The sequence below is a fragment of the Canis aureus genome, chromosome 1 (assembly GCF_053574225.1).
Source record: "Canis aureus isolate CA01 chromosome 1, VMU_Caureus_v.1.0, whole genome shotgun sequence".
NCBI classification, from domain to species: Eukaryota; Metazoa; Chordata; class Mammalia; order Carnivora; family Canidae; genus Canis; species Canis aureus.
Genome location: NC_135611.1, coordinates 57,243,654 through 57,265,146, shown reverse-complemented (window position 1 = coordinate 57,265,146; position 21,493 = coordinate 57,243,654). Strand labels below are relative to the sequence as shown.

The 21,493-nt window shown below is 38.2% G+C and overlaps 1 protein-coding gene across 16 annotated transcripts in view; it reads left to right on the top strand.

The window, feature by feature from the left end:
- WDR27 (WD repeat domain 27) overlaps positions 1-21,493 on the top strand; it is a 214,781-nt gene that overhangs the window by 3,113 nt on the left and 190,175 nt on the right. For 4 of the 16 annotated variants that reach the window (XM_077900308.1, XM_077900334.1, XM_077900248.1 and 1 more), the window contains exon 1: positions 5,336-5,351. The exons of 6 other annotated variants lie outside the window; for them this stretch is intronic. In XM_077900308.1, coding sequence (XP_077756434.1) covers positions 5,343-5,351 — 9 coding nt within the window. In that variant the 5' untranslated portion in view covers positions 5,336-5,342. Of the gene's footprint in view, positions 1-5,241; positions 5,352-21,493 lie in introns of those variants that run through there. 6 more of the 16 variants (XR_013381352.1, XR_013381345.1, XM_077900355.1 and 3 more) reach the window with 5 other exon arrangements.

The window sequence follows — 21,493 nt, the reverse complement described above, 5'->3', positions numbered from 1 at the left end:
TTTTTTGAAAATTGGAACTCTACTTACTTGTCCACCTCTGGTCTTTTAGTGTTCACCTCTCTCTGTGCTGATTTGAGATGAAAGTTCTTATTTGCAAACTCTCCTTGCTGAGATGTAACTTTTGTAGACCAGAGGAGTTAAGCTTTAGAGAGCTAGTTTATTTTCTTGCAAATTCTTCACCTAAGTTTGCAATTAGCTCTCACACAAAGTTCATTGGACGCTTTCAGTTGAAGGGTTATTTTTTTTTTGTGATAAAGGAAGAAAAAAAGGAATGAGTTCTGCTTGTCGTCTGTGTCAAATAGGAGCATCCCTTCTATGTTCTTTTTGTCTGAACAAAACAAAAAATATATAAACAAACTATCCATATATTGTTGTCCTTATAGTTTATTCTTGGCTCTAGCCTAATGGACCCCATTTATAGGGCTGTTAAAAGTGCATGGTTTCTGTTCTCTTGTTTAATTCATTAAACTCAAATTTGCCCTTTAGGTTTTACTAACCAGCCAGCTGGTCCATGACTGTACAACTGTCTCAGTTCTTGAAATACTTTTTTTCTTTTTCTCCCTCAGGCCAAATTAGTCTATTTGTGAAACTGCTTTACCTTACACCTAAAAGATTCATCCTTGAGTCACTGAAGAGGTATGATCACCTTGGTTTGCTTAAGCCCAGTTGCACTTGAAGTGTTCTTAGTAGTAGTCTTCAGTTTCCCTTCCATTTCTGAGCATCCAGTCCTGGCCAGACATCTACCCCAGGCTTCTCCAACCCCCCCGACTCAGACCCGCAGCCTCCCTGACTTGTCCAGTGCCAACCTGCCCCTCTCCATTGCCCAGACTGTTCTGTTGCTACTGCTTCATCTCCAGATGACTCAAGCTTCCTGAACCTAGTTTTCATCATTAAAACAAAACAAAACAAAACATTTACCTATATTACTAATCATAATTGAATTCTAACCTCTCCATCCTCAGTCACAATTTAAGGCTCTTCTATAGAATTCTTCGTCAGGTACATATTTCCTGGCCTCACCATCTTCTAACAGGTCAAGTATGCTAGGCAATTCCATATGTGTCTCATTTAATCCTCACAGGTACTGATGTCGGCATTATTACTATGTTCATTTGACTGGAAACAGGCTCAGACAGTTGAAGTGGATTTTCCAAAGTATAAATGGCTCAGACTACGTGACATAAACGTAACATAAGGTTAATGTTTTCTGGTATTGGATCCAGGCTCTTTCCCTGAAATCACTTGGTCTGTACTAACTTCATATCTAAAATCCCACTTTCAGTTTGAGAGTCCTCAGGTGAATTATTCTCTATTCTCAATTGATTTTTGAAACAGATGATTTTTATATCACTTACTGATTTATTTTAAACTACCCAAGGTGGGGGTGCTTGGGTGGCTCAATGGGTTAAACGTTCGACTCTTGATTTCAGCTTCAGATCATGATCTCAGTATTGTGAGATGGAGCCCTGTGTCTGGCTCAGTGCTGAGAGGGGAGCCTGCTTAAGATTCTCTCTCTCCCTCTACCTTTGCCCCTTCCCTCTCTTTCCCTCTCTTGAAAAAAAAATAAAAAAATAAATAAATAAAATAAACTACCCAAGGTGTCCCATATACCTACCAAGTTACAGCACTATTCTCCGAAATTAAGCAAATGATTATAGATATATGCAACATGAATGACTGATATTATTTATTCTTTTGAGTCATGGAAAGAACCAAAGAATAAGCATATTGCATATTCACATTAATATTTTTCTTAAATGTGGCTTTTGAGAACTGTCAACATCACTGAGGAGTTTAGAAATGGATGTTCATTGAGGCTTGATTTAGTTAGTGATTCCTTATAAACAGGTGCTTGGACAGTTCTTAATCCTCTCCACTTTTTACCAAAGTCTGGCTTCTTCCAGGAAAGTACAATTAAGAAAGAATTGCCTTAAGAAGATTCTGAGGTCAGGGATGCCTGGGTCAAGCTCAGTTGGTCAAGCGTCTACCTTCAGCTCAAGTCATGATCCCGGGGTTCTAGGATCAAGCCCCGTGTTGGGCTCCCTGCTCAGTGGGAAGCCTGCTTCTCCCTCTCCCTCTGTCCCCTGCTTGTGTTCTCTCTCTCTCTTGCTCTCTATCTCAAATAAATAAATAAAATCATAAAAAAAAGAGATTCCTAGGACTAGTTCATGGTCCCGGAATCTGATTGCCCAACGTCCATGTGCTATTATAGTGTGTTATTTCAAGAAATAACCCAACTTCTGTCTTCATGCACTCTACCTGCTCACAATGCTGCTGAGAGTAGTTGAGATTAGGCCAGGTTTGTATTAGTTTGGAAGCCAAACCTTATGGAATTTTATGCTAAAATATTCAGGAGGATAAGGAGTTGCTTTGGCAATATTCTGTAGTAGTAATTCTAACCCCATATTAGCATCACCTGGGGGAGTACCTAAAACACAACAATGCTCAGGCTCACTCTTAGAAATTCTGATTTAATTCTTTCTAGGATGAAGCCTTGGCATCCCATATGTTGTTAAAGATACCAGATGGTTCCAGTGTTAAGCCAAAGTTAGAACCAATGCTCCATAGCATTAGAACAATCCAGGGAGCTTTTAGAGCTTCTGATGGCCAGGTTGTATCCTATGCCAATCAAAGCATACTGACTGAGGTGTTTAAAGCCCTGTGATTCCAATATACAGAATGTTCAAAAACCGCCATTCTGTAAAAGTGTTACTAAATGGGCATTTGAACCAAATGAAGCATTAGATTTAGATAATATGTTAATTTACCATGTTTGTACTGGCCTAATGATTATGTACAATATTGTGAAGGTTGCTTTTCATTTACACTGGTTCACTAATATATTTATTTCTGAGTACTATTGCTGGATACGCATTTTGGGGAAGTAATACTTGATTTTAGTTTTGGCTGAACTAGTGAAGTTGTTTCAGTAGTTAATGTTTCACTTCAAATTTCTGCTGCCCAAGTATTATAAATAATAATTTTCAATGAAACATTTAACAGCTAGGCCATTCAGGACTTTTTCTTCTGCCAATGAGATTAACTGTATTAAGCAAGGAAAATCATGGTGGTTTTGGATTGATGGTGTCTTTCAGATGATCTTTTGGATGATAGGAATAATTGCCAGTTTGCTGATGTTAAACCTAAGTATGTAACCCAATGACAGTTTTCTATACATTTTTGTAACTTAGCTCCAAAGAATGCAGATTGTTTCTTCTGTCTTCCAGATTTTATAGTTTTTATAAATAATTCCATTTTGGGGTGGCTATTTTTGCTCTTCACGGCCAAGTGGAAAATACTGTTTTTTTTTTTTTTAAATGCTAAAAAGAAAAAAAAAGGCTAGAACAGCAAAATTTAAAAACCCAACTACAGTCTAAGAGCAAAACAGCTTTCTTAGATGCACTTATCATCTATGCAAAAAAGAAGAAAGAAGAAATCTTGGAATAATCATATCCTAACCCTTTCATTTTCCAAAGAAACTGAGGTTAATATAGGTGGTGATTGCCAGTTCCTGCTGCTAATTACTGGTAGAGATGGGAAAAGAAGTCAGGCCTTTGGGTCCTACCTACATGTTCTTTTCCCCACTTCTCCATGCTGCATCATTGGCCAAAAAAAAATATAACTTCTCCTTTTCAGGTTCTCATATTTTATATGAACTGTGACAATTTATTTAAAAATGTAAACTTGCATTCTTTCCATTAACAAAATTATCAAATTATCAACACATAAGGAAAAGTAAGCTTTATTTTTGGAAGAAATCAAATACCTACTCAAAATGTAAATTGATAGCACCCTCATTTAGCATTGCTAAGCCCGATGATGTATGCTACATATAATTTTCCACTGATATATGGGCAAAGTATGCTCCTCAATACATACTTAGCAATTGCCACCTAAGCAAGGTCCTGTCCTTGAGGTGAAATCCTCAATAAGCTTTTACCTTCCTGAGTCATTTATTCTCATTAGACCTGGGATTTTTAAGACATTCAAAAGTTTTAACAGATTTTTACATTTTTATTGCATAAATCAATTTTCTATGTTTCCTGCTACTTACAAGAAGAATAATGCTAGTGGCAATGTTTCTACTCATAGTGGGCACGTTACTATTACAGGGTGAAGATTGGCCACATGCACGCACATATATACATATAAATGTGTGTATATGTATGTATATATATAAAATCTCACTTTATGATTAATCATTAAACATGTCACAACAAATAGCAACTATTATGGAGCAGACATAGAACACAGAATACAACATTCTTGGGATTGTACTACAATGAAAAAGCCACTTAAAGTGAATCTACCTGAATTAAACAAATAAATGTTTTGAGGGGAAATGAATGGGTCAATCTTGGAAATGGAGAATGTTGGGTTCTAGGACTAAATCTTTCACATACCAGCGTGTGGCCCCAGAAGAAATTTTTTACTATTCCTAAAAATCAGGAAAATTCAGCAATAGCATACATGTTAACTAGAGCAAACCACTTAACCTCCTTGAGTTTCAGTGTCCTTAGCTATTAATTGAAGCAATTGGCCTTGGTCCGTGGTTCTCAGTCCAGGTTATACATCAGCATCACCCGGGAAACATTAAAAAATAATGATGCCCTGCACTACCCTCAAATTGAAACAGAATTCCTGGGGGATGTGGCTTCAGCTAGTGTACTCAGAATGCGGTCTATGGACCACCAGCATCAGCATTACTTGGTCTATTACTCAGCTTGGGCGGCCACAACAAAATACCATACCACTGTGTATCTTACACAACAGAAATTTATTTCTCACAGTGAGGGAGGCTCAAAAGTCCAAGATCAAGGTGCTTGGCAAATTTAGTTTCTGGGGGAGCTCTCTTCCTGTTTTCTCACTATGTCCTCACATGGCCTTTCCTTGCTGCATGCATGTGTAGAAAGTGAGGGATCTTTCTCCCTTCTTCTCCTAAAGCCACCAGTCCTACTTGGGTTTATGATGAGATTATGACCCTTATGGCCTTAAGTAACTTTACCTCCTAAAAGTCCTATCTTTAACATACGAATGGTGTGTGTGTGTGTGTGCGGGGGGGGGGGGGGGGGGGGGGAGGGTTTCAGTTCAGTCCATATCATTTGGGATTTTGAAACCCTTCAGACCTAAGCCCAGATGTATTGAATTAGATCCTCTGGGAGTAACGACCAAGAATCTATGTTGTAATAAATTCTAAAGGTGATTCTTATATGCACAAATTTGAGGATCACCGTGGCTTAGGCCACTTTTTGTTACACTAGGTTGCACATTGAATTACCTGGGATATTTTCAAACCTTTGATGCCTGGGGTCCAATGCCAGAGGTTTCCATTTGTTACCAGGATGCTCATGGTAAGCAAGTTTTAAAGCTCTGGAGGTAAATCCAATCTGAGGAACACTGGTGTAGACCACTAAGAGTCTTTCCGTCCTAGAACAGTATGGACTTTAGACATGTTTTTAAAACATTTTTTATTTATGTATTTGAGGGAGAGGAAGCGAGGGAGAGAACATAAATGGAGAGGGAGGGGTGGAGAGAGAGGGAGAAACAAGGCTCCTTCCCAGGACACTGGGATCATAACCTGAGCCAAAGGCAGATGCTTAACTGACTGAGCCACCCAGGCACCCAATAGTATGGATTTTAATATGATTATATATGTATGTGTATATATATATGTAATATAATGTACATAATCTAGATAATGTACATCAAAAGGAAAGTGATAGAATAGCTCTATTTTGTAGTTTCAGATACAAATGCATTTGTTAATCCCTTTACATTAATCAGGTAATGTAGTGCATTAAATAGAGTTCTTTTTTAAAAGAGTACATTTGCTAGATACAGCATTAGTTTTTCTTCATAAGAATTAAAGATTTATTTGATGGTCAGTGTCTTTCCACTATGTAAGACTAACTGAGGGTTTGGGTAGTAACCAGATGCTTATGATACATTTTTAAAGAATCTTATAGAGTCCAGGGAGAATTCTAAAAGATAAACATAATATGATTATTTTGTAAATCTCCAAAAGGTCATTCAACCATATAAATAAAGGAACTATGGGTATTTCTTAGTATTAAAATGTATGTTCTGATTTACACAATTTCAAAATCTCTTTCAATACTAGGATATAGGTCACTCTAGGATAAAAATGCCACTTCTACCCAAATATATAAGAGTTATATAAAAATATCTCAAATCACCAGAGGCCTGACCAGTGAATTTAATAGTAATACTCTCAGCACAAAAGTTAGCACATAAGAGTAGGAAACACAACCCCTTGATATTTTTTCTTTTCTCTCCCAGGCACATGAAACAGTTAAAAACACAACTATTAAAAACTTCAAACTCATCAGAGAGGAACAAGTAACTAATGAATCAAAACAATCTCCTTAATAGACCTGGGGTTTAACATGAGAGTTATTAAAAATAGTATTTGAAATTATAAGTGAAATGCTAGAATACATGTCAAGATGTGACCTTCTTTCCATTTGCAAATACAGGATAATATTCCTTCTCTGTAAGCAAGTTTATTATTATTACAATGTAATCATCATCATCATTATCATCATCATCATCATCATTATAATCTGGTGGGGAATTGTTTGAAAACAATGCTGCCATATGAATTTTGCTTTTATTGGATGACACTAAGAATGACCATGGTCTAGCAATTTAACCTAAGAGATCTTGCTTCACAAGTCAACGATACCATTTTATGAGTAAAGCAAGCTACATCAATACTTAGAACCACAGATGAGCTGAGATTAACAAATGCTTGAAGGAAAAATTATAGAATTCTTTGTAATAAACTGAAAAACTCCCAGCTGTTTCCACTTAACCACATCACCTGTTACATATACGGTACAGAAACCAAAGATCTGTATTACAGTTTCTATTTTGAGTGTGAAAGAATAGTGCTGACTTTTGCATGTCCCTGATCTATCCGATGTCATTCTCTGAAAGCTAAGAAGCTTCTGAACTCCACTAAAATGAAAACAGTATTTACTACTTATAGGATACGAGATATATGACTATAGTAGCTGAGCTATAATTGTAAATAGGAAGAAAGATATGTTTAATTTAAATTTGGTCATGATGGTTGACAATGACTACTGAAATCCACAAACAGTGATAACAATGGTTATTTTTAAATTACATTTTACTACTAAGAAGCTGGGCAAAGTACGCTATTCACGTTCAGTGAAGAAATTGTTAAAATGCTATTTATTCTAAATATAAAATTTTGTTTTTATTGCAAGAATCATTATCAGAACTAGAACTATATATTTTCTTAGTTCAGAAATATGTAAGCAAGTCTTGTTTGCCAGCTTTACCAGAAACTGAAGCTAAATATGTCCATGTCTTTCTTTTCCCAATAAGTAGAATAGGTGTAATAAAGGATAAATGAGAGAATGTAAATTATTTTTGGCCTCAATCTTTGTAGGTGATTTTTGTTTTGCCATTGGGATAGCAAATGGTGGCTCAATTATTCTGGATCGACAATTCAAAAAGTGCCACATTCTATATCCTGAGTGGGTGGCTGAAGTGTCAGAGTTGTATAGGGAAGCAGTATTTCTCATGATACCTTCTCCTTCAGAATTGTGTTCTCCTTTTCCATACCATTATAAAGTTCTCTCTTTTTTAAAAAGATTTTTATTTATTTATTAATTTATGAGGGACACACACAGAGAGAGGCAGAGACATAGGCAGAGGGAGAGGCAGGCTCCATGCGGGAGCCCGACGTGGGGCTCGATCCTGGGACTCCGAGATCATGCCCTGTGTCAAAGGCAGATGCTCAACTGCTGAGCCACCCAGGGATCACAAGTTTTCTTTTCTTTTAAAGATTTTTTTATTGTTGTTCATGAGAGACACATAGAGAGAGGCAGAGACATAGGCAGAGGGAGAAGCAGGCTTCCTGAGGAGCCTGATGCAGGACTTGATTCCAGGATGCGGGATCACAACCTGAGCCAAAGGCAGATTCTCAACCACTGAGCCACCGAAGTGCCCCTAATTATAAAATTTTCACTTTAGATTTCAGTTCCTGGTTTGGTAGTCCTACTGCTCAGAAGTATAAACAAGTCTCAGTGGCTACAGACTTCCAAGTACATGTTTGAGGCATAATACATGAAAGATAGAGTCTGAACAGGTGCCCAAACTTTTCTACATCCTCTTTCATTTAACACATGTTGACAGTCTGGTCCCATCAAGGCAAGCCCTTTGAGGAGCTGACATTCTATTTGCCTCTAGTGCTGAATGGCATCAGTGAGGAGGAAGGTCAGCCAGGTCTGGCCCAGAGAGCTTAGAGCCATCCAAGCAAGGCCTCTGATAATTTATCAAGATGTCCATAAGACTTAGTAATCATCCCGTTTTTTATGTTTCTACATACAGTTTTAAAAGGCAAAAAAACCAATATGGGAGTTGTGGGAAGAAGAAGTTGTGAAAGAAGGATCTCATCACATCTGCAAACTTAGACGAGGTGTTTCCTCTTCAGTCATCAAGAAATCATAAGAATTGTTATGATGTCTAATAATTTATTTCTGACAGTTCCCCTAAGGCAGATTTTCTTCAAACTTTTTTTTTCTTCAAACTTTTTTAAAGCTAAAAACTAACAGTATATAATGACAGAAACAGATGATCAATAGTTGAGAAATATATAGAAATAGATATGTATAAAACAAAGTTTCAGAAACCAGTATTTATATTTTTCATATTAGTATATTTTATTTAAAAAAATAGATTCTCAGTAACTAGATAGATTTCAAGACCCACTAAGTGGGTTGCAACTTGTAGTTTAAAAACATTGCACTGGGGTTATCCTGTATGTGTAGAAAATACCATTCATGTTTACTTTCTGAGTTTACGATTATGTGTTTAAGTCTAAGAAATATGAAACTGAGTGGCGCCTGGGCGGCTCAGTCAGTTAAGTGTCTGCCTTTGGTTCAGGTCATGGTCTCAGGGTCCTGGGATGCTCACATACGTTCTGTCCTCAAATAGATAAAATCTTTATTTAAAAAAAAATAGTTTTTGAGAGAGCATGAGTGGGAAGGGGGGGGGGGCACAGGAAGAGGGAGAAGTAGGCTCCCCACTGAGTCTGATTTAGGGCCCCATCCCAGGACCCTGGGATCATGACCTGAGCTGAAGGTAGATGCTTAACTGACTGAACCACCCAAGTGCCCCTAAATAAAATCTTAAGAAAAAGAAGAAAGAAAGAAAGAAAGAAAGAAAGAAAGAAAGAAAGAAAGAAAGAAAGAAAGAAAAAGAAACTGAAACAGTGTCTTCTGAATTTGTTCTAGCTGTAGTAAATCTGGCTATAAAGCACTTGTTTGATGCTTTAACCAAACAAGTAGACAAGTGTGCCAAAAAAAAAAAAATTAAAAGACTGGCATTTAGAAGCCTACTTTTATTGGTAGGAGGAGAAGAAAACAGTAGTAAATAGGTACAGCTTAAAGTAATATGTTACTTTTAAGATTTTCCCAAGGGCCACGGAGATCTTCTAACAGGAAGATTATGTGTTTGTGAGGCACACCAATAAATTTGGCAAGTGTTCAAGCAGTAAGGCACTTGGGGCTCCTTACAGCCTAGAAGTTATCACCTCATCAATGAGAAGGTCCACCTGAATGATCACCAGTCATCAGTTTTTGCCACTAGGAAGGATACTTCCAAAGACTGCCTATCCCAGACCACACGTACCATATTCCTTCACTACCTCATCTCAGGTTTTTAGTAACTAAAGAATAGCTCTTTCCCTCAACAAAGCTAGACTTTTAAAAACTCTTCTCAACTTCTCCAGCATACTCTAAAGTCTGCTGTCGTGCAGGGTGCTGATACTGTGATCTCTAAACATGTCATCTGTTGATTATTATTTTCATTCTCTTCATGGGGTGAATATCTTGATGGTCAGAATCAGTGGTAGTAAAAGACTCTTGTACATGTTGCGGGAAAGAGGGCCAAGGTCAGAAATTTCTGCTACGTTGGACTACAGGATTTTGGAGCCAGGCAGGGAGGACTTGCTTCCTTTCTGCCAGAGGCAAGGATTCAACTAGAGAGTAAAGAACTGAAATTAGAAAGTATTTGGTTGGGCACCTGACTGGTTCCGTCAGTGGAGAGTGTGACTCTTGATCTCAGGGTTGTGAGTTCAAGCTCCACATTGAGTGTAGAGATTATGTAAAAATACAATCTTAGTTGAAAAAAAAAAAAAGAAGAAGGTATTTTGTGACCTAGGCCTGAGAAATCCTAAAGCCAGATTTATTCACATATTCTTTTGCCTGGGGCATTTTAACTTATCAGTGAGTTGGGTTAATTATTCTATAAATTCTATACTTGACAGCTCAGCTTAAAACTCAGGAATCCAGAAGGATACACATCAAAATGCAAAGATATGAGGCAGGTATTTGTCTGTGTCTTCACTGACTTTGATACACATAAATAGATTTTCATACATTTTGGACATGTACATACATGGATCTCAACAGACTTGGAATCATCCAGAGAAGTAGGTTCCTGGAAGGCACCATTTAGAGCAGCAAATATTCCAATAGAGATGGGAAGAGGATGCTAGAAATATTTTTGGATGCTAATATTTGGATGTAAATAGTCTGTTGAGTGACTCTTGATTATCTACTGAGGTCATAAACTCAGGGTCCTGGGATCGAGGTGTGCATTGGCTCTTAGCTTAGGGAGGAGTGTGCTTGGGATTCTCTCTCTCCCTCTGCCCCTCCCCCTGTTCAATAAATAAGTAAGCAAGTAAATAAACAAAAACAAATAAATAAAATCTTTAAATTCTTAAATAGTTTATTAAAGGGTGAAAGAGAAGGAAAAATGATTTTTGTTTTTAAAAAAAGTCTTATATAAGCAATTCTTCTGATGCCATGTAAAAAATAACTTGTTTTTATTGCTAAAGGGCAGGAGCTGGGGAGTGGCTCACCACCCATCAGCACTTGATCCTTCTGAAGAGTGAGCTAGTACTAGAGAAGTGAAGAGAAGGAGTGCTGTTTTGTGGTTGCCAGAGAAAACCAGGATGTGTAGACATGGGTGGGGGGATCATTAAGGAATTTCTAAGGTTCATACTACTCAATTAGGTAGACAGTTTTTGTTTGTTAGTTTTTTGAGCCATGCTTTGGAAAAATATCAAGACCTCACCAAAACCACAGCTCTGTGCAGAGTCAAACTTAGTAATTAATGTGAGATGGTGAAAAGGGGAGACAGAAGCTTAAGGTCCAAATATGACTCTTTAGTAATGAATTTTGGAAGCACCAGCTATGCACACAGGAGCCTATGAGCATAGACTGCAATAGGGGCTGTGGGTGGTGAAACCTGTTATACCTCAGACTTATAGGAACCCTGAAGCTATCACCATAGCTACTGCAGCCAAACACAGGCAGCATGGACGAGAGAAGCTATCCCTGGATGGTGATCCAAGTATGTGTGATTCAGGACATCTTGGCTCTGCCATGAATTCAGGTGACCTCAATAAGGCACTTCACCCACCTGGGTGCCAGAATCCTCATTTATGAAATGAAAGGGTTATATCATCTACAAGATTCCTTGAACTTTAGAATTTCATGACTCAAAATTCCTGAACCATGGAACAAATGCCTTCTGGATCAGAACTGTCCAGCAGAAATATAATGTAAGCTGCATATATATAATTTTAAATGTTTAGTAGTTACATTAAAATATGTAAAAGGGGGCTGCCTGGCTGGCTCACTCAGTAGAGCATGTGTCTCTTGATCTTAGGGTTGTAAGTTTGAGCCCCATGTTGGGTGCAGAAGTTACTTAAAATCTAAAAAAAAAATCATAGCACTTTTGTGATGTCATCATCTATATACAATAAATAAGTAAATATATACAAGGAAACAGGTGAAATAAGGTTTTATAAAATTTTGGTTGACCCAATATATTCAAAATACTGTTATATCTTTGAAATCTCAAGTAGTTACCCACACTTCAAGGGCTCAATGGCTATATGCAGCTAGTGGCTACTATCTACCATACTGGACAGCATTGTTCTAGACAGTAGTGTAAAGTTCTTAAGAGCAGGAGCTACTTTCTCTTTGATGCTCTGGGTAGTGGTTCCAAAGAATTCACCAAAATTACTGAAGGAACTCAAAAAAATATTTCTTAGCCCTCCTCGTTCTTTGTTCCTTGGGCGTGGGTCATATCTTAGAAAAATCTCACCAGATAAATCTAATGTGCAGCCAGTTCATACCAGTCAGTAGGAGAGTGTTTGAAAATCTCTTTACTGACCGAATTAAGCTGTTCAGAGGTGGGTGAAATAAAAGAAGCAGTGGTCATGTGGTTAACCTCCCCACCAGAGACTCTCCAGATTGTTATCAAAGGACTATCTGCTCTCCACTCAGTGGGCTGGGAGATTTCAACACTAATCCTCATAGCACAGGGTGCTTTCAGTTATTGAATACTATTTCACTCTTTCAAGTTAAAAGGTAATAAAGAACAATGAACTGATATTGCAAAACAAAGAAGGCCAGATTCCACTCTGCCAGCTGGTGACTTGAAGGAGCTGCAGCTGTAACTATGCATCTATTTCTGAGTCTGTTTAACATTTCTGTGTACAGTAGTTGCCCTCAATCTAGGACTGATTTGCACCTTTGGTTGTTCTTAGGTGAGTGGTAACTGAGCAGTTGAGAAAACTTATCAAAGTGAGGAGTCTCATAATACTTTCATTTTACTGACATGAAAAAAAAAAAGAGTCAATGTATCAGAAGTCTCCCTTCTAGAGGTCCATAATCATTTAAGCATGGACAAAGGAGGCTGCCAGGGAATTAAAAAAAACAAAACAAAACAAAACAAAACAAAAAAAACAATACATTTCAATTAGGTTGACTGAGCTCTAGCTGGTTATCCCAAAGGGAAAAGAAAAGGGTCTTAAATGTAGGTGAGGCTCTTTGTGGCTTAACAGGAGCAGAAGGCTGAAAAGTATCAGCTGAAAGACTGATGGCCAAAATGGTAACACAGAGGAACCCAGCCTCCTTTCCCCTACAACAAAGATCAACAATTAGACAGCTGTTCACAAACAAAATGAGCTCTAGGAGAGCTCTGGCGCTCACTTGAAAAACTTTAGCAACACAGTGGAACAAAGCACCTGAAATTGCACAAGGGAATGGGGACAGCTTCATTTCCCCGTGTTCTCCCATCCCCTAGCCAGCACTGTTCTAGTCAAGAGGGAAGTTCCCAGGTAGAAAGAGTTCCCTTTGTGAGGAAAGGAATTAGTGGGGTGAGCAATCAGTTTACCCAGCCTTTTGCAACACTACACAATGGTCCTGCTTTGCTTTCACCCTACCCAGACCAGCACAGCTGAGGTAGAGACAGCTAGAAATGCAGGCACTACCAATAGCCGCCATGCAGCAGGAGCAGCCACAGGTGACAGGGACCTCATCTGCAGACTAATCCAGCAGAGTCGGCTACTGAAGAAACAAATGGCCAGCACAGATGCGCCAGAACCCCTGCAGATTTCATCAGCTTTTACCCCACAGGTATTCTTATTTGGTGATGCTAGCCACCGGAGTCCCTCTGCCCCCCACCCTCTGTCTTACCCCTCATTAGAGATTGGAACTACAGCAGCAACCAGCCCAGGCCTCTGCAACTGCAGGAGTGCAAGACACCAGCACAAACCACCACAGCTGACTCCCACTGCTGTGTGCACATTCAAAGTTAGCCACTCTGTGCACTTGCACCCAATGGCCTGACATCCGTCCCTAACCTCAATTGCAATGAGCACACCCAGGGAGAGACTGTGGAGCTGCAGGAGAATGAGTTGGCAGCCAGGGCCCCTGCAGATGCCCCTGCCAATGTTGCCTGTCACTACCCCCCATCGTGTATATCTGCAACCAGCTCTGGCCCGTACATGGGCACCTGCAACTGCATTAATAGCAAAGTATGTGCACATCACCAGCTCCAGCCACCACTGTTGCCTGCCCTGCTCCCTAGCCACTGGACCCGGAGGCCACCAAGAACCCCAACAGCCCTTGCAGCCCTTATGAGCCCCCACTGTGTTCACCAAATATCACATAGTTGTCAATGCTGTGGACCCCAGTAGCCTAAGGCAAGAAATCATGTCCCTCCCACTCCCAACATACATTCACACTTGGAGCCCAGTACCACCAGACCTGGGGTCACAGTATGCTCCAGTGTGCCCACCCATAGGTGAAAGTCTTCCCTTAATGTAGTTAGTCCATAAGATCTGGAAGAGCTATTCAGAGGTGGGTGAAATAAATGCACAGACACCTATACAAGGCTACAGAGACCATGAGAACTCAGGGAAACATGACTCTACCAAAGGAATATAGTAAAACCCTTAGTAACTGGCCCCAAAGAAATGGAGATCTAGGGATTTCCCAACAAACGCTTTAAGATAATTGTCCTAAGGATGCTCAGAGAGCTACAAGAAAACACCAATATAAAATTTAACAATATCAGGAAACAATACCAGAACAAAATGAGAAGGTCAAAAAGATATAGAAAACATTGAAAAAAAATGTTGGAGCTGAAAATACAGTAACTGAGCTGAAGAATTACTTCAACAGCAGAATCAATGATCTAGGAAACAGATCAAATGATCTAATCAGAGAAGAGAAAGAAAAATGAATGAAGAAAGACTATGGGCCTTATAGAGCACCATTCCAAGAAACGATATTTGTATTATTGGAGTCCTAGAAGGAGAGAGAAGCAAGGGGTAGAACACTTATTTGAAAGATTAATGGCTAAGATCATCCCAAACCTGGGGAGAGATTTGCATATCCAAGTTTATGAAACTAGTATGTCATCCTAAAAATTTAAATCTAAAACAGTCTTTTCCAAGGCACATTATAATAAAGTTGTCCAGGGGCACCTGGCTCTGTCAGTTAAATGTCCAACTCTTGATCTCAGCTTAGGTCTTGATCTTAGGGTTATGAGTTCAAGCCCTGCATTAGACTCCACACTGGGCATCGAGCCTCCTTAATAAATAAAATAAATAGGGGCGCCTCGGTGGCTCAGGTGATTAAGCATTTGCCTTCAGCTCAGGTCATGATCCCAGAGTCCTGGGATCAAGCCCGTATCAGCTCCCTGCTCAGAGGGGAGTCTGCTTCTCCCACTCCCTCTGCCCATCCCCCCCACCTTGTTCATGCTTGCTCTGTCACTCTCTCAGATAAATAAATAAAATCTTTAAAATAAATAAATAAATAAATACATACATACAGAGTTTGGATGGATAAAAAAACAAGATCCAATTATTTGCTGCCTACAACAGACTCACTTCAGCTTTAAGAACACATATAAGTTCAAAGTGAAGGGATAGAGATATTTCAGGCAAATGGGAACCAAAGCAAAGCAGGGGTAGCTTAACTATACTTATGCTAGACAAAAAAAGACTTTAAGCCAAAAATAATAACAAGAGACAAAGAAGATCATTATATAATGATAAAGAGATTAATTCATCAAGTAGGTATAACAATCACAAATATATATGCACCCAACATTGAAGCACTTATATATATTAAGTAAATACCAACAGATCTGAAGGGAGAAATAGACAATAATACTATAATAGTAGGGGACTTTAGTACCCCACTTTCAACAATAGGTAAATTAAAGATGGAAAACCAACAAGGAAACATTAGATTAGAATAATATTTTTGACTGAATGGACCTAATAGACATATACAGAACATTCCATCCAATAGTATCAGAACACACATTCTTCTGAAATACAAATAGGAGATTCTCCAGGATAGATTATATGGTAGGTCACAAAACAAGTCTTAGAAAATTTCAGAAATCTGAAATCATACCAAGTATCTTTTCCAACCACAATGGTTTTGAAATGAGTAACAGGAGAAAAGCTGGAAAATTCACAAATTTATAAAAATTAAATAACACACTCCTGAACAATCAATGGGTCAAAGAAGAAATCAAAAGAGAACTGCAAAAGAAAAATTTCGAGACAAAAAACAATGGAAATACAACATATCAAAACCTATAGGTTACTGCAAAAGTAGTTTTAACCTACAGTAAGAAAAAAGAAATATCTTAAATAAACAAGTGAACTTTATATCTTAAGGACTAGAAAAACAAACTAAGCCCAAAATTAGCAGAAGAAAGGAAATTTAAAAGAGCAGAAATAAAAGAAATAGAGATCAGAAAAACAGTAGAAAAGATCAATGACACTGAATGGCTTTTTGAAAAGATAAAATTGACAAACCAAGAACTAGACTAAGAAACCAGTCCAACAAACTAGATTAACTAGGGAGAGGGAGAGAGAAGGGAAAGGGAGAGAGAAAAAATGAGAGGATGCACACTCAAGCAAATCAGAAATGATATAGGGATACTACAACTGATACAAAAGGAAATACAGATCATAAGACAACTATAAACAAACAGGCCAACAAATTGGATAACCTAGAAGAAATGGATAAATTCTTAGAAACTTACAATTTACCAAGACTGAATCATGAAGAAATAGAAAATCCAAACAAACCAATAATGAGTAAGGAGTTTGAATCAGCAATCAAAACCCCTCAACAAGGAAAAACCTGAGTCTAGTTGGTTTCATTGGTGAATGCTACCAAACATTTAAAGAAACATTAATGCCAGCAAAATACATTCTTTTCTGGAGTGGAAAGAGTGAGTGTCTGGAACAGCTTCCCACTCTGACAGAGTTTTTTTTTTTTTAAAGATTTTATTTATCTATTCATGAGAGATGCAAAGGCAGAGATATAGGCAGAGGGAGGAGAAGCAGGCTTCATGCAAGGAGCCCGGTGGGGGACTCGATTCTGTGACCCCAGGATCATGCCCTGAGCTGAAGGCAGATGCTCAGCCACTGAGGCACCCAGGTGTCTCTCTCTCTTGGTTTTTAAAAGATTTTATTTATTCATGAGAGACAGAGAAGGGCAGAGACATAGGTAGAGGCAGAAGCAGGCTCCCTGCGGGGAGCTTCATGAGTACTCAATCCCAAGGACCCCAGATAATGCCCCGAGCCGAAGGCAGACGCTCAACCACTGAGCCACTCAGGTATCTCTCCGGACAGAGTTCTAACGGAAGTTCTTGTAAGGCTTCACTGTACAGCAATACCATGAGTTTCTTGGTTCCCTTATTGTACAAACTCTGCCTCTACCCTTAAAATAACTCGCCACTTTTGAGACACCATGAGAGGAGGAGACACTTATGAGACACCATGTTTCTTACAACCAAGAGAGGCTGACTTGAGAATAAAGGCCAATCCATAGAGTGGTTATAAGGTCTGTTTCAGGTTTGTGTAGTCCAAGACCTAAGCGGCACATAGCACACAACAGGCTTTCAATAGGTAAAACTTTTTTTATTGGTTGGAAATAAAAATGTTTTCCAACCTTAAACATTTTTTAAAAAGGATTTGATCATTAAATTCATATAGTTTGGGTCAACATTTACTCAATGAGTCCCCTGCTCCTTGCCTTACATCTCAAAGACAAATGTGAGGAAGGAGACTCTATTCCTGTGTAACCTGCACTAAGTATTATGATCTTCATTCTCTCTAAGAGGACTATATATATCAGGAAATATTACCTAGAAATGTTGCTGCAGATTTAGGTGTATATTTGAACGTTATCTTAAGTCTAGAAAATGATGCTACATCACTCCTTAAAAGCAGGTAGCCATTATGATTATGATTCAGCATCTGAAGCCTGCTTACATCTTCTGTAAAACCTTTTCTATCTAAGAATTTCTATACATGACATATGAGTATGTTTAGACTGAATGACTATAAGATTTTTTTAGTTTAAAATCATAATTATCAAATTATTTTACATTAAAGTTCACAAAAAGCAGGCACCTTTCTAAAATAAGCCCCATATCTCTCTGAGTCCCTTTATGTCACAATGGCAGGTGTCCTGTGACTAGAGACAGATCAGTATTCAAGTAACAGCTGTACAACTTATTTGCTCTATAACATCAGGCACATTCCTTAGCCTCCCCAGATCTCATCTTTTCTGTGGATATTAATGCCCATATATTGAGGTTATGAGAATTAAACATAAAGCATGTAAAGTGTTGGACAACGCCAGACAGAATAAATGTTCAAAGGTAGCTATTACTGTTAATACAAGTCTATTTAAGACCTTACTGATAAACAATTATAAGATTTTTCTGGAAATTAGGAAGGCCTTCATGAGGAAAGATATTTATTCCCAGTAACTACCCATGACATAAACAGATTTGGAATACTACAAAGGAAAATGTCCCTAAATTTTCCACCCAATATTACCTAACACTCACATACTCACACACAAATATGCACAGTTCTGACCCACCACCACCCTTAGTAGTCTTTTAATTTCTCCAGAGAAAAAGTAGGACATAAAGTTCCTTCTGTCAAACCACAAATTAGAGGTCATCATTAGTTCATTTGGAAAAACATCCATCAGTGTTTATACAAACTCAGGCTCACACACACATATACTTCCACGTACACACATACACACAAATATATTTACTCACATGTGTATTTGAACTACAAATTAGTAAAGACCTTGATTTTAGTACTTAGCTAACATAAACAAATGAGGTGGTAGGGGAAGCCCGAGCAGTTACAGTGACCACAAGACACATGCCTCTGGCTTACACTTAACTGCCCCTGATGCAGTTGTCTGACAAACACATTCCACATGTCCACAAATCATTCTGAAAAAGAAAGAGAAGAACAGGCAGATAGGGCAAGGGTGGGGAGAAGAAGGAAGGAGGTTGGAGGAAGAGGAAGAGAGGCAGGAAGTGAGGAAGGAAGGAAAAAAAGAAGTAGGAAGGAAAAGAGGAAAGAAAGGGGAAAAAGGAAGATTCCATGTGTGAGGCATGTATGTGGGTTGGCTTGGCAAACCAGGTCAGTTTTGGGAAGCCAATTTTTTGCCCACCCAAAGCTTGCCCAGACTTGTCCTGAGGCTATGTTGCAAAACAGGTAGTAATTTCTCTGCCAGGCATATTATTGGAATGAGTGGAGTTCCAGACCTGACTAATGTTTTCTTCTTGGCCCTCTTGCTTCTTTAGCACAACATCTGAAGCTGTGGTGGTTTGACATGTGCTCCTCAAAGCATCCCCAAATTCCTGCTTTGTATTTCTCAATTCTTTGATATTCACTACCCAGTTTAAGACCTATTGACCTCTGCTCCACCTAATGCTAACCCTGTGGATGTTAAGTCTTTTGCCTTTAAGAACAACCATTCCAAACACATCTACCTCCATGCAGAGTCTAGAAATTAGGATCAACGACCCATGCCAATTCAGTACCATATTGACAGATTCTTTTAGGGCAGGTACTTAATCATTCGAAACAGTGCTGTATTGGGGGAGCCCTTGTGATTGAGAGAAGTGGTTCTGACTGGTCATACTAGTTGAACTAATCCTTAGACATAATCTCAAAGGATTGGCTGTGCCAAGGAAACTATGTGTAGATAGATAATAGTAGGTTCATTAATCATTCAGTAAAGCACCACTATGTATTGATATTGATACTGATTCCAAGAATGTATAAACAACTAAAATAAAATGCTATAGCTGGACATCTTATTTAATTCTTTCATTTTACATATTTACGGAGAGAATTGAGGTCTGGAGATTTTAACTAACTTTTCCCAGATGACAGGAGCGACTGGAATGAATTTTGGGTACCGTCCAGTGGAAACTAAATATTTTATTTAGTAACCAAGGAGGTTATACACTATTAGTAAAGGTTTAATGATGGGACTTAAAGTTCTCATAAACTAAAAAGTAGCCCTCAGAGATGGGAGAACTGAGGCCACTAAAAAGATGATTATGAAATTTGAGAGACAACTCTCCAAGTTCCACTAGAGTTGAGATGAACATTCCTCAAGAACTTTGTCTCCATTCATAGAGTTTGCCAGGGAGCTTTCTGATTACAAAGTCAAATTCCTAAATGCCTTAAAATTAGAGTTGAAATACACTGAATGACAGAGAATACTATTTTAATAAGCTAAGACTGACCATTTGAATTAAACTGATAAACTTGAGTTTCTAAAATTACATACTTGAAGACACCGGATTCATGAAAAATAATCCAAGATAGTCAATAACCCTTATTCTTTCTCTCTTTTTGTGGAATGTTATTAAAAACTGCAGCATTTATATATAGCTATTTTATGAAGCAAAAAGAATAAGTTATTGATAATAACAAACACCACTATAATAGAATATAATGGAATGTAATTGTGATATACTTAGTCAATAAGAATGTGTTGTTATAGTCAGCTACAAAAATAGCTCCTGAGACTTCATACGTTAATAAAGTTGCCAATTCATTAGCACTTTTCTTAAATAAAAACCCAAAAATTCAAGATGTGAAATGAAGTACCAGGTTCATTTTTTATCTTCTACCATACTCAAACAGACCCTTTGTTTTCTCTCACGGGTACCAGCAAGGGTTACTCTGTGGCTGCCAGGTCTGGGTATAGGATAGCTGAACTGAGATCAGATGACTGTTCTGTTAAAATAAGCATTCTGAAATTGTGGATTCATGAGACTGGGGATTCAGCAAGAGGAAAAACATTCACATCTCTACTGTAGGAAAGTTATTAACAGTGTTGAATATTTTGAAGAAAAGAGAAAGGTAGACAACTAAATTTGTGTTTAATCACAATAAATTTTCTACTAAGCCATGTAAAAACAAACTATAGTATCAATAATATTAGCCAATTTCAGTAACTTTTAACAAATGAACATTCTTTTCTAAGACTGTAAGTTCTGTGTAAAATAATGCAATGCAGAACAGTGACTGGAATGTCTCATGAAACAGAGTGATTTTCAAGATTTTTTTTTCAAGATTTATTTATTTATTCATGAGAGACACAGAGAGACAGAGAGGCAGAGACACTGGCAGAGGGAGAAGCAGGCTCCATGCAGGGAATCTGACGTGGGACTCGATTCTGGGTCTCCAGGATCAGGCCCTGGACTGAAGGCGGCGCTAAGCCGCTGAGCCACCCAGGCTGCCCAAGATTTTTTTTTCTGAAAGGAAGATGTGCCAGGGAAATTGTTATATAATGAAAATCTGTCTTCATCATGTATAACTTCATTAAAAACCACCCAAATATTGCTCTAGCCTTTTTCCTTACTTGGAGGCAGATTATACATGTACATGCAGCATACATGTTTGATGAAAATACATGTTTGGCACATAACCCCACTTGGAGAATATCATCAAAACAGTGAGGACCTGCCTGATATTTAGAGAGCCATATACTTTGCTCTGTAAGGAATTAAATATCATAATGACCAATTGGATAGAACACAATGCCTAACTGGATTTTTTGCACCCTCAATGAATAAACAATTGTGTCAGTGGTTTGTCCCTGAGAAAATTTAGATAGAAGCTTAAAATGTGATTTTCAGATTGACTTATCCAGGGTTCTCTGGTGTAAGCTTTGCTGGTATGAAAGAGAGATGTAAGTTAATTTCTCTGAAGAATGAGTTTTGACTTAATTAATCTTTAAATGAAGTTTATTGCCACAGGAGTTAGATA